Source organism: Bubalus bubalis, chromosome 22 (assembly GCF_019923935.1).
Source record: "Bubalus bubalis isolate 160015118507 breed Murrah chromosome 22, NDDB_SH_1, whole genome shotgun sequence".
Taxonomy (NCBI): Eukaryota; Metazoa; Chordata; class Mammalia; order Artiodactyla; family Bovidae; genus Bubalus; species Bubalus bubalis.
This window is the reverse complement of record NC_059178.1, coordinates 13,197,235-13,210,817: the sequence shown is the minus strand read 5'-3', so window position 1 is coordinate 13,210,817 and position 13,583 is coordinate 13,197,235. Positions and strand designations below refer to the sequence as shown.

The 13,583-nt window shown below is 37.9% G+C and overlaps 1 protein-coding gene across 6 annotated transcripts in view; it reads right to left on the bottom strand.

The window, feature by feature from the left end:
• The window catches only part of DYM (dymeclin), a 399,581-nt gene that overhangs the window by 235,077 nt on the left and 150,921 nt on the right, over positions 1-13,583 (bottom strand). For all 6 annotated transcript variants that reach the window (XM_045164045.1, XM_044934602.1, XM_006075242.3 and 3 more), the window contains 3 exons: positions 12,503-12,685; positions 7,908-8,086; positions 5,021-5,146 (listed from right to left, as the gene is read on the bottom strand). In XM_045164045.1, coding sequence (XP_045019980.1) covers positions 5,021-5,146; positions 7,908-8,086; positions 12,503-12,685 — 488 coding nt within the window. The remainder of the gene's footprint in view (positions 1-5,020; positions 5,147-7,907; positions 8,087-12,502; positions 12,686-13,583) is intronic.

The window sequence follows — 13,583 nt, the reverse complement described above, 5'->3', positions numbered from 1 at the left end:
AACTCCACAATGAAATGTTTCAAAAACTTCTAGGCTTTTTGCTTTTGCCTATAATTTCTGGGATTAGCTTTTCAAGGCTCACACACACACACACAAACTGCTAAGATTTTGATCAGATGAACATAGTAATTAATTCAAAGGCAAATTAACAATTTTATGACACTGAGCCGTCCCATCTGTGAACACAGTATCTATCTCTATTTATTAATACATATTTAGTATTTTTCATTTGGGCTTCCCTGGTGGCTCAGTGATAAAGAATCCACCTACCAATGCAGGAGACGAAGATTCTATCTCTAAGTCAAGAAGATCCTCTAGAGAAGGAAATGGCAACTACTCCACTGTTTTAGACTGGGAAATCCCATGGACAGAGGAGCCCTGCAGGCCACAGTCCATGGGGGTTGCAACAGAGTTGGATACAACTTAACAACTAATGACAATTCATGCCATTAAAAAATTATACTTCTTTTAGATTGATTCCTAGGTTCACAGTAGTTTTATTGCTATTGTTAAGTACTCTCTATACCACATTTTGAAGTTTTTTGTTATTTGTATGCAGAAACAGTATTTAGTTTGTATTTAGTTTAGTTTCTGGATCTATGATCCAGAAAGTTTGTTCAACTTTCTTAACATTTCTAATACTAGAGTCTTGAATTTTCTGGGTAGTCAATTATAACATTTACAAATACTGCCATTTAGATTTCCTTTAATTTTAAACTTCTTTTTTCATAAACAACTCACTTTTTATGCTTTAAAGTACACATTTTTTTTTTTCTGAGCCACAAACAAGTATTTCCACAGCAAGCATATTTACAAATGGGACAATGAAACTGATCAGCATATAATATGCTCAGCTCCTGATTTAAAGAGCATAGCAAATTAGCAATGCTGTGTCTGATTTCAGGAACAAAAGATCCCAGATTATTCTTGGGGCTCATCCAATAACCAAGAAAGAGACTGAAAAACAGATAACGAATATGGTAACAGACAATGTTGATGAAGAAAGAGTTTGCTGGGACTTCCCTGGTAGCACAGTGGATAAGAACCCATCCATCTGTCAAAGCAGGGGCATGGGTTCCAGCCCTGGTCAGGAATATTCCACAGGCCGCGGAGCAAGTAAACCCATGAGCCCCCACTACTGAGTCCACGTGCTGCAGCTCCTGAAGCCTGCCTATCTGGGGCCTGTGCTCTGCAACAAGAGAAGCCACCAAAATGAGAAGCCCGCACAACACAGCGAAGAGAAACCCCTGCTCACCGCAAATAGAGAAAGCCCAAGCAAAGCAATGAAGATCCAGTGCAGCCAAAAATAAGTAAAATAGATATTTTTAAATTATTAAAAGAAGTTTTCTATCCATGGTATCATCAGAACACACACGAGGGTGATCTTAAACTTTTAAATGTACAAATCTTTGATTATACTTCTTCAACAAGAAATAGAAATAAAATTTAATTATAGCATATGCAGTGAAAACAGAACTAATTTTTAAAAACTCTCAGCTTCATATTACTATACAGTTTATTAACAATGCTGCAATAGTTTCAGGTGTACAGCAAAGTGATTCAGTTATACATATTACATGTGTTTTTCTTTTTCAAGTTCTTTTTCCCATTTAGGTTGTTACATAATATTGAGCAGAGCTCCTCGTGCTATACAGTAGGTCCTTGTTGGTTATTCATTTTAAATATAGCAGTGTGTACATGTTAATTCCAAACTCCCTAACTATCCCTCCCCCTCACCCGTCCCTCCTTAAACCATAAGTTCATTCTCTACGTCTGTGAGTTTGCTTCTGTTTTGCAAATAAGTTCCTTTGAATCATTTCTTTTTCGATTTCCCATAAGAGCAAGTGAAAGTTGCGTAGTCGTGTTCAACTCTTTGCGACCCCAAGGACTGTATAGTCCATGGAATTCTCTAGGTCAGAATACTGGAGTAGGCAGCCTTTCCCCTCTCTCCAGGGGATCTTCCTAACCCAGGTCTCCCGCATTGCAGGCCAATTCTTTACCAGCTGAGCCACAAGGGAAGCCCATTAAAAGCAATATCATACAATATTTCCCCAATCTCCATGTTGCTGTAAATGGCATTATTTCATTCTTTGTAATGGCTAGGTAATATTCCATTGTGTATATGTACCACATCTTCTTTATCCATTCCTCTGCCAGTAGATATTTAGATTGCTTCCATGTCTTGGCTATTGTAAACAGTGCTGCAATGAAGACTGGGGTACATGTATCTTCTTGAATTATGGTTTTCTTTAGATATATGCCCAGGAGTGGGATCGCTGGATCATATATGCACAGCTGCTTTAGCAAAAATAGGCCCCAAGTGGAAAAAAAGCCAAATACTCACCAAGAAGGGGATGAATAAATATACAGTGGCATATCCACAGAATGGAATAGTATATGGCAATCCAAAAAACCAAACTAACAATGCAGTAACATTTGTGAATTTCAGCAACACTATGCTGAGTGAAAGAAGCCAAAATAAAAGAGAACACACTAATTTCATTTCCTAATGCCCAGTGACAGGCATTTTTATCTACTTTATATACTTATATACCATTTATATACTTATATACCATTTTATCTACTTATATGCCATTTTTATATACTTTCCATGTGTTTATATATCTTCTCTTGAGAAGTATTTTTCCAAATTTCTCCCCACTGTTTTAAATTAAATTTTAATAAGTTTTTTTATTTTGAAATAACTGTAGTTTTAAGAAAAATGCTGTGAGAGTCCATGTATCCTGTACCAATTTTTCCCCAGAAACAACTGTATTTCAAGAAGAGGTAAAAGCTAATCTACTGGGAGGGAATTCTTCTAGAATGTAGTTAACTCTGGGTGGTGTGGGGTATTGACCACAATATGCAAAAGAGAGTCTTCTATTATCCTGCTGCTGCTAAGTCACTTCAGCCGTGTCTGACTCTGTGCGACCCCATAGATGGCAGCCCATCAGGCTCCCCCGTCCCTGGGATTCTCCAGGCAAGAACACTGGAGCGGGTTGCCATTTAAGAAACGTTCAATAACGTGATCTGGGTGTTATGAACACAGGTACATACATATATAGAAACTTGCAAGTTGTACCTTTAAAATCTGTGTACTTTCTATTTTGTACTTTAATTGAAAAGTGTTTTTAAAAATCATACTTTTTTATTCCTTATCAAAAGAAAGCTAAATGCTCTTTAAAAAAAAAACACTAAAGCAATGCAAATTTTTTTCTTGAGGTACTTTACTAAATATGAGGATCAAAAATTTTATATGTTTTATCCTATTTCTATAGCACTGCTGCTGCTGCTGCTGTTGCCAAGTCGCTTCAGTCGTGTCCGACTCTATGTGACCGCCACAGACGGCAGCCCACCAGGCTCCCCTGTCCCTGGGATTCTCCAGGCAAGAATACTGGAGTGGGTTGCCATTTCCTTCTCCAGTGCATGAAAGTGAAAAGTGAAAGTGAAGTCACTCAGCCGTGTCCCACTCTTAGCAACCCCATGGACTGCAGCCTACCAGGCTCCTCCGTCCACGGGATTTTCCAGGCAAGAGTACTGGAGTGGGTGCCACTGCCTTCTCTGTTCTAGCACTAGTATTCCTTAAACCTTAGTTGAAATGATGGTCATACTACATAAGAGGCAAAGATAATTTCAATGGGAACAGGAAAGAAAAGATCACATAAAATCTCTTCTAAAGAAGTAAGTGTTTATACCTGAAGAGAGAAGCTCCCAGCCTCGTCTCATACTAGACCCCCATAGTAGACTGTAAGAATCCCTTCTAAGAAATTGACCACCCCAAAAGAAAAGGCTTACAGAGAGCAGGATATCCAGAGAAATAGACTATGTAGAGCACATTATATTGAATAAGTCCTGCCCACACAAAGAACTCTCAAACAAAGTTTTAGTGCCTGCTCCTAAAGAGAAATAAACAAGCAAGAATCACCACACATTTGAGGAAAGCCCCTAATGAGGATGAAGACAGGAGCCAAAAACAAAAATGAAACTGAGAAAATAGGCAGTATGCTGTAATAGCTTGAGAGGGGATTTTCAGTTTTGTTGAAGTAGTGGGAGTTGCATTAGTGACTGGTACATGAACATAAAGCAATGGTGTTCTACAGAAAAATTAAACCATTTTACAAGAAAGGAAACACAGTTACCACACAGTCCATCTGAGAGTAGAGTAACAGTTAACAAAATCACATTAATGTAAAAAGCTGAGTTATCCCAGAACGGTAATAAGATGGGAGAGGAAAAAGTCTCTGTGCTGGAAACAGGCCTAGGAACCCAGAGGGCACACTCAAGATGTATGGTAAGGAGAACTAATACCATATATTCTATCTTAGGATGGTAACAGTTAGTATCTATAAATCTGAAAAATCAAGAAATATTTAGAAACATGGACAGGACTGATGGCATTTGTCTTTGGGGAGGGGCAATCAGGTATGGGATGGACATGGGGTCTGCTCTTTTGCACTGAAACCCAGTACTTCTGTGTAAGTTTTAAAACTATGTACATGAATTACTTGGACACAAAATACCATTGAGGAAGAGAAAACCAGTTTGGGAACGGAACTCACTGATAAGACTAAAATTTAAGGAGTTAAATTATAGTACACTATTTTACATTGTTTTATAAAACAATTTTTCAGTCCTTTCCTTCTTCCCTATTCTTTCATTCACTCTATATAAAAGGAGAAAATCTACTTGATCATTTCCACCACAACTAAAAAGTGGAAATGGAGAGGAAAAATGACTTCAGGACAGCATAAACATTTCTATCTAAATTTCCATCTAAAACATTTCTATCTAAAAAACTAAAGAAACTATTTGGGGAGAGTTTTTAATAGCAGTTAATAATAGTCATTCAGAAGATTAAAAAAAAAGGACCACTTCATAAATCTGAAGAAAAATACTAAGTCAGGCATTTGCAGAAACATCTACTAGAAGGAAAAGAAGGAAGAAGGGTACACTAAGGGTGGTAAATTTTATGGACTGATATGTCCATTCAGTAGCTCTGATTAACGTGAAGATAACTTACCACTTCATGAATGGATCTATTGAAGCCATCATCTTCTGTAAGGATCAACAATATTATAAGGGCCATATACACATGGTGTGAATTTCTTTCTTCCACATGATACAGAATCTCGAGAATTGGTAAAACCTAGTGAATAAAAATTTTAATTTATTATTTCAATTACTTTATTATAAAACTAATGTTTTCAACTTCTATACTTTTATCACATATCCTTTGCTTTAATTTCACAAATCAGCCTGTGACCGAAATTACTTTCCATTTGCAGAGCTAAGGTAAGGTATCAGAAGAGAAAACCATCCCCTACTGTAAAGCTCTGCCACCATATAAAGTTTGAGTTTAGGGACTTATCTGGTGGTCCAGTGGTTAGGAATCCACCTGCCAATGTAGGGAACACAGGCTTGATGCCTGGTTCGGGAAGATCCCACATGCCATAAGGCAACTAAGCCCGTGTGCCACAACTACTGAGCCTGGGCCGTAGAGTCTAAGTGCTGCAACAAGAGAAGCCATGGCAATGAGAAGCCTGTGCTCTACCACTAGAGAGCAGCCCCAGCTCACTGCAACTAGAGAAAGCTTGTGCATAGCAATGAAGACCCAATGCAGCCAAAAAAAGGTTGAGCTTACAGAGACCACTTAGGCTCATGGCCAACACCTGACACTCAACAGAGGCATGTCTCCAGCCTAGCAGGAACTTACACAGTATGGTACTTTTAGAAACAGGGTTTCCCTGGTGGCTCATTTGGTAAAGAATCCACCTGTAATGCAGCAGGCTCAGGTTTGATCCCTGGGTCAGGACAATCCCATGGAGAAGGAAATGGCAACCTACTCCAGTATTCTTGCCTGGGAAATCCCAAGGACAGAGGAATCTGGCAAGCTACAGTCCTTGGGGTCACAAATAGTTAGACACCACTTAATGACAAAACAACAACGTTCTTAGAAACCCTGTAATATGTCAAACATTACCTTTTTAATAGCAAAGTTGCTAGGATAAAAGAATTGTTAACAACAAAATCAGACCAGCACAGTGAATTTCCTACCAGTAACATATTTTCTTTTTTTTATTTTCTTTTTTAACTTTACAATATTGTATTGGTTTTGCCATATATCAACATGAATCTGTCACAGGTATACACGTGTTTCCCCATCCTGAACCCTCCTCCCTCCTCCCTCCCCGTACCTTCCCTCTGGGTCGTCCCAGTGCACCAACCCCAAGCATCCAGTATCGTGCATGGAACCTGGACTGGCGTACTTGTTTCATATATGATATTATACATGTTTCAATGCCATATTTTCTAATCAGATTCAACAAATTACAGAACAAAAAGGACAGGGAAGGACATCAGCTAAAATATTATAAAAGTAATCTATGGGGAGGGTGTGGGGAGGGGGGAGGGAGGGGGGTTCAGGATGGGGGGCACGGGTGTAACTGTGGCGGATTCATTTCGATGTTTGGAGGAGCTAATACAATACTGTAAAGTTAAAAATAAAATAAAATTAAAAAAAAATAAAAATAATCTATGCAAAACATTAAAAATGAAAACAAATATATCAATACATGACTCACCTCTCCCCACTCCTCCCCCCCAAAATCCCCAAACAAAACCTTTTAACTCTTCACTGGTGTTAAGTCATCATATACAGACAATTGTTCTCCTGCATGATCTTATGTACCAACAAACATCCTTACCATGGAACTTTCTACAGCAGACGATGTCATGGGCTTTCTGCCTATTGCCATCATTTCCCTTAGGTTACACCATGCTGCAGAACTGTCTCCTTATATTCACTCACCCATTAGTAAATAAGCCTTTTCTTTACAAGTTTTTACTCACATGAACAGAACCTTGTCATACCCAATTTCGCTATTTAAGCCAATGCTTTCCACATATAGCTGGTGTGCAAACAGGTTCTTTCATCATATTTTTCTGTCCTTAGTGTCACTCTGACATAGAATATACTCTTCAAACAAATTCTAACATTCCATGCTTACTATTTTCATCTTAAATGCTGAAAAAAATGGCCACCAAATCCCTGGGGAATCCTGCTATCAGTCTGTAAAAACTGGTGTAGAGGGGACATTCCTGTTGCCACCAGCAAGCTGCTGGCTATTTCAGAGATGGTCACAATTTTATTAATGCACGAATAGTTCAACGTTACCTAGATATTATGTATTTCAAATGCGACATTAACACCTTAGTGAGGTAGTTTACTTTTCATAGAAACATTATTATTTACATATTAGTTACAATGGAAATCAGTGATTGCCTAGAGGGGTTTCTGTCTATGAGCAAAAATTTGGAACCAATCTCATTCACACAAGTGAAGGATAAAGTGCGATTATCTGATGCCTGACAATGGTGCCTTAAAATAACTATAACACTCCAGGAACTGAGTTCAAGACAGCCTTAGCATCTAAGCCGGTTGAAGGGATAGGACATTTGGGAGTTCAGTTGAAAAAAAATCACCCTTCCTTTTAGCCATACTTATCAGGAATACACAGCAACTGTGACTTGAACATGGTGGGTGGACACTTAGTAGTGGAAAGGAACCAAGAGGGTATACATCTTCCTGAGAATGGTAGCCAGTATGTCTTGTGGGACTGATCCAGGCTGAATCACGGGCGGCAGGCTGGCTGTTCAGGACCTTAAGGACAGGGAAGCCTGCTGTGCCGTGTGCCCTCGGGCTCTGCTCTGTGACCCCCCATCTCTACGTGCACTGTCTCCTACACTGTAAAACTCAGACTTCGGCCTTTGCCTGGTGGCACCTCCCTATCAAACTCTTGACCATCCACCTTTGCAGGCAGGCAAACAACATACATATCCTCCTGGGAAAAGAAATTACTCTTCAAAATATTACAAAATACAAACACTATGCATAATATGATACTTACAAGATTTTCCATATCTGTGCGAGCCAACATGTATGTTCTAATATTGCTGTTCTGATGGAGCAATGTATACAAAAGAAGAGTAGCTTGGTCGGATGTCTGCTGTTCACACAGGGCCATGTACAAACTGTTGAAGTTAATCTGGAAAGTATGTGGAATTGACGAGGGGAAAGGACTGCTATCTGGAAAACAGAAAACACAAAATCTTAAAAACATTACATTTTCTAGACTGCCTGATATAAATAATAAAAGCACTGTTAATGTATACCATTCAATTCCAATTAATTTTATATAAGTTGCTACATTTCAGGCTCAAAATTGCAATTGGTGTTCTAAATTTTACTCTAAAAAAGAACTAAACTAAAACATGACTACACTTGATAGTATATTTGAAATGTGCTAAGAGAATAGAATTGAAATGTTCTCACACACACACACAAAATCCCCCACAAAAAGAAACACAAAAACCCAACCCAATCCAACCCAAACTAGGACAATTTATTTCTCAGTACTATCTAAGCCACAGCTTTCCAATGATTATTAATATATGAGCAAATACCATGCAACAGAGTGGCTTTTTTTAAGCCAAGTATTAAAAAAAAAAAAACCTAAACTAAGTCATGTAGTTTGACTCCATTACTATTTTTGCATTAATACAGCTGAATTAAACTGTCAATAAAATATAAACTTAAATAAATACAGCTATGGAGGTAGGTTAAAAAAAACAAACAAACCTCTAACACATATAATTTAACCATGACATTGAAATGCTTTGTTATTAATACCAAAACTAAACAGCCATCAGTCCTAAATAAAAATATCCAGAGACAAACAGGAAATCCTCTTGTAAAATAAAAGTTAAAAAGAAAAAACAAAACAACTGCCTTGAAGTTAATTTTTTTCAAATGAATTATCAGTTAAAGTATTCATCTATGCAATTAATCCATTTATGAAGAAAGTGGCTAGGATAATATATAATTTAAATAACAAAAATATTAAAATCAGTTTGCTCAACATTGTCTTCTATAATAGACAGAACATACCAAATCTAAGACAACTACTGGAAAACTTATAAAACGTTGTTGTTTAAAGGAAAACTTAAAACTAATTGACTACAACTACTTGACTACAACTACTAAGAAACTTTTTTTAAGTAGAATTATTGAAGTGATGAAAAGCATAAATTACAACCCACACAGGAAAAATTCTTGATATTCCAAAACTGACATAGTCCCTTTCCTACAGTTTACTGAATTTGCTTAAAAACTGAAGCAAGCAAGGTTAGGAAATTAAAAAGGAGGTAAAGTTAGGTTAACTGTCTTAAGAGAAAATTATAGTTTTAACAGATAAAACACTAGCACAAGACAGCACAAAGAACAATATTTTAACATGTTTTAACAAGTAGGCACAAAGAACTTTTTTTTTCAAGACACAGAACCACTAGCAAAACAAAACAAAACAAAAAACCAACAACACTGTTCTAACATTTCCAGAAGCCATGCTCTTATGGAAAAGAAACGTGTACCAGCAAAGTATGCTTCTCAGATTTTCCTTTCTAAACTTTACATTTGTGAGAATAATGTGCCTAAAAATATCTTTAACAATATTACAAAATGCCCTCACTTTTCTTCCACATTCAAAACACAGATTTTTTCAACCCTAATCCTTGTTTAGTACTTACTTTGTATTTTTGACACATACAAAAGTAACTGTTTTGTTAAGACTGACCTATATTTTTGCAAGAGATGGAAAAAGGAAGGGCTGAATATATTGAGGATGCAAATATTACACAATCTACAGAAGATGCAGTGTAGGAGGGTCCTGGACATAGTACTCCTCCTTACAATGGAAGTAAAATAAAAAGTTCACCAGACTGACTACAAATGGAATACATATGTTGTGTGTCTGTTACTAGCTAGTAAGTACTATGAACCAGCCATTATACTGACAGCTTTATTCATATTATCTCTTATTTAACCCATATGACAACCATGTCATTATTCTGACCAGTTTTACAAAGTAGAGGCTTACAGAGATTAAGCAACTTGTTAAAAAATTTATTTATTTTAATTGGAGGACAATTATTTTACAATATTGTGATGGCCTCTGCCATACATCAACTTTTCCAAGAACATTCCTGAGTAAACACAGATTGGCTCCTGTTGTTGCCACCACATTATACTGTTTCTTACAAAAGCAGCAATAATTTAGTGAGTCTAGCCTATGATAAATGCTCACTTAATTCTTGTAAAACCTTATGAGCCAGAGATTATAATCCCTGCTTCATTAATAAGGAATCTAATACTTAAAATAAAATCTTGGATATGACTCCTTTAGGGTCAGTCTAACCCTAAAGCCAATGTTCTGAATCACTATACCACAGTCTCTCCAAAGATGCCTCTTAAAAGTTCAACCCTGAACAGTATCCTTTGGCTAGCGCAGCAAAAGTAACAACAGCAGATACCATATACTGGACACGTGCTATGCTGCCAAGTCCGAGCTAATTATTTTAAAACCTTACTTTGTGCGGTACTTATACAAATCTGATTAGGTAAAACTATCTTCATTTTACTGAAAAAGCCATTGAGGCTTACTGAGATAAGGCCTGATATTGGCCTGATAATGAGATATGGCCTGATAAGGTTTATTGTAAAAGGCTTAATAGCTCTGAAGTAACAGGAGTAGGACAGGAACTCAGCTCACCTTGCCTCTAAAACTTCCTTTTTTAACCCTAAAGTCACACTGTCACTAAGAAGAGTACAGAAATGAGAATACAAAATATTATTAGATACATGGGTTTTCATTTCTTTTCTTTTTGGTTGCACTGCATGGCATATGGGATCTTAGTTTCCCAACCAGGGATCAAACTTGCACCCTCTGAATTGGAAGTGCAGAGTCTTAACCACTGAATAGCCATGGAAGTGTGGGTTTTCATTACTTACCTATTAAATTGTTAGAGACTCGCGCGCACGCACATGCATCTGCTCAGTCGTGTCCAACTCTTTGCAACCCTAAGGACGGTAGCCCACCAGGCTCCTCTGTCTGTGACATTTTTCAAGCAAGAAAACTGGAGTGGGTTACTATTTCCTACTCCACAGGATCTTCCCGACTCAGGGATCAAACCTGCAACTCTTGCATCTCCTGCATTGGCAGGTGGATTCTTTCCCACTGTGCCACCTGGGAAGCCCTAGACACACATATCCCCTGCAAATAATAATGCCAGAATTGACAAAGGCACAAAAACTGGCACATTCATCCGCTGTCTATAAGAAACATTCTAGCACAGCTCTGGAAAGGAACAAAGCATAGGACACCAGAAGCCTTGAACGTGCGCTTCTAACCCATCTTAATTACACTAGTATTGGATGTATTTTGAAAACCTAGCTACCATATTAATCTTGCTTTAGGAATGTAACCTTTTGATAAGTGATTACTGTTTCAATATGGAAATATTTGCGCATGCTCTACTTCAGGGTTTGGCAAATTACAGCCCACAGACAGTCCACCACCTGCTTTGGAAATAAACTTTTACTGGCACCCAGCCTTGCTCATTTGCTTATGTATTACCTGTGCTGCTTTTTTGTGCTTCCCTAGTAGCTCAGCTGGTAAAGAATCCGCCTGCAGTGCAGGAGACCCTGGTTTAATTCCTGGGTTGGGAAGATCCACTGGAGAAGAGATATGCTAACCACTCCAGTATTCTTGGGGCTTCCCTGGTGGCTCAGCTGGTAAAGAATCCACCTGCAATGCAGAAGACCTGGGTTCGATCCCTGGGTTGGGAAGATCCCCTGGAGAAGGGAAAGGCTACCCACTCCAGTATTCTGGCCTGGAGAATGCCATGGACTCTTTAGTCCATGGGGTTGCAAAGAGCTGGACACAACTGAGTGACTTTCCCTTTCTTTCTGTGCTGCTTTTATACTACAAGGGCAGGTAAGAGGTGGGGTGACAGAGACCAAAGGCCCTACAAAGTCATCTGCCCCTTTGCAGGAAAAGTTTGCTAAGCTCAGTTACTATTTTTAGTTCTATAAAACTCTAACTGGAACACAGACTTTAAATAAAAAATTTCAAACAACATATCATTTCCTGGTTAATTCCTTCACCTAATAGGGAGGACTATGTGCTAAGTCACTTCAGTTGTGTCCAACTCTTTGCAACTCTATGAACTGTAGCCCGCCAGGCTCCTCTGTCCATGGGATTCTCCAGGCAAGAATACTGGAGTGGAGTGCCATGCCCTCCTCCAGAGGATCTTTCTGACCCAGGCATTGAACCTGCATTTCCTGCATCTACTGCACTGCAGGCAGATTCTTTACCACTAGTGCCACCAGGGAAGCCACAATAGGTAGGAGATGTGGATCCAAATTAAGCCCATGCTGGCTTGGTTATCTTGGAAAGAAATGTAAATACAGATATAAAGAACTGTAGTTATCATCTTAAATTTACTTGACCTTCCTGAGAATACAGACATAAAATTTAAGTTTTTCTCATCTTAAACCAATATGAAAATATATCCCCACTGCTGAAAAACAGTAAACAATTTGGAGTAAGCAATACCCTCTTTCCTTATTAGAAAAGAATATTCAGAGTAAAAAAATACCACAAACCTTGTGTGTTCTTAAAAGACATGATGGCCTGCCTGTAGGGGTTTGGCGCATCCGCAGCATCTGTCAGGTTGGCCAGCACCAGCAGGAGCAGAAGACTCTGGTTGGCCAGAGGGGAAGAAAGTTCTGAGGCAGCGGCCACTTTGCTGCCCACGCCGCCCAGTGTGAAGACAGTCCAGAGGCCAGCTTGAGAAGAAAACACACAACTGAAATGTGCTGGGACTAGCAAGATGAATCTATTTATGTACAATATTGTATACTTTCTCATATTCTAAAGTTTTAAATAATACTCTTTTTTTGATTATGAAAGTAAAACAGGTCCATCATTTGGAAATTCTCATATTGCCCATGGACATAAGACTTCTAAAGACTATTGTTTCCTGTTCCCATAATTCCACTTCCACTTTCCAAAGATAATCAGGATATTATTAAGTTTCTTAAATACCCTTCTCAGTTTTTCTTTACATATCAAAACATATATGCAATTATAAGAAAATTTGATGTACAACTTTATACCAATATTTTTCAAAACCTAAGCAAAATATGCATATCTAGAAAAATACAAAATACCCAAATTGGCAAAGATGACAAAAGTCTGAATGGATAAATAACTTTAGAAGAGTGTAAACCAGAGTCAAAGAGCCAACCTTTAAAAACAAACCAAGTCTGAATTTTTATTTTACAAATAAGTCTACCAAACCCCAATGTTATATATATATTATAATATTTCTCATATTATATATGCAGTGCCAAAGTACAGAACAAGAAACATAGCTATATACTCACTTGACAAGGCCAGAAAAATCTCCTTGATACTGAATCTGGATTAAAAAATGCATTTAATCACATTAAAAACAAAAAACTTAGGAATAAACCTAACCTAAACAAGAGGTAAAAGACCTATTTGTTGGAGGTTCCTCAGAAAACTAAGAATAGAATTAGTGTATGATCAATCCCACTCCTCTGCATATATCCAGCTGTTTTTGTTTAGTCATTAAGTCATGTCCAACTCCAAATAGGAAAAGGAGTACGTCAAGGCTGTATATTATCACCCTGCTTATTTAACTTATATGCAAAGTACATC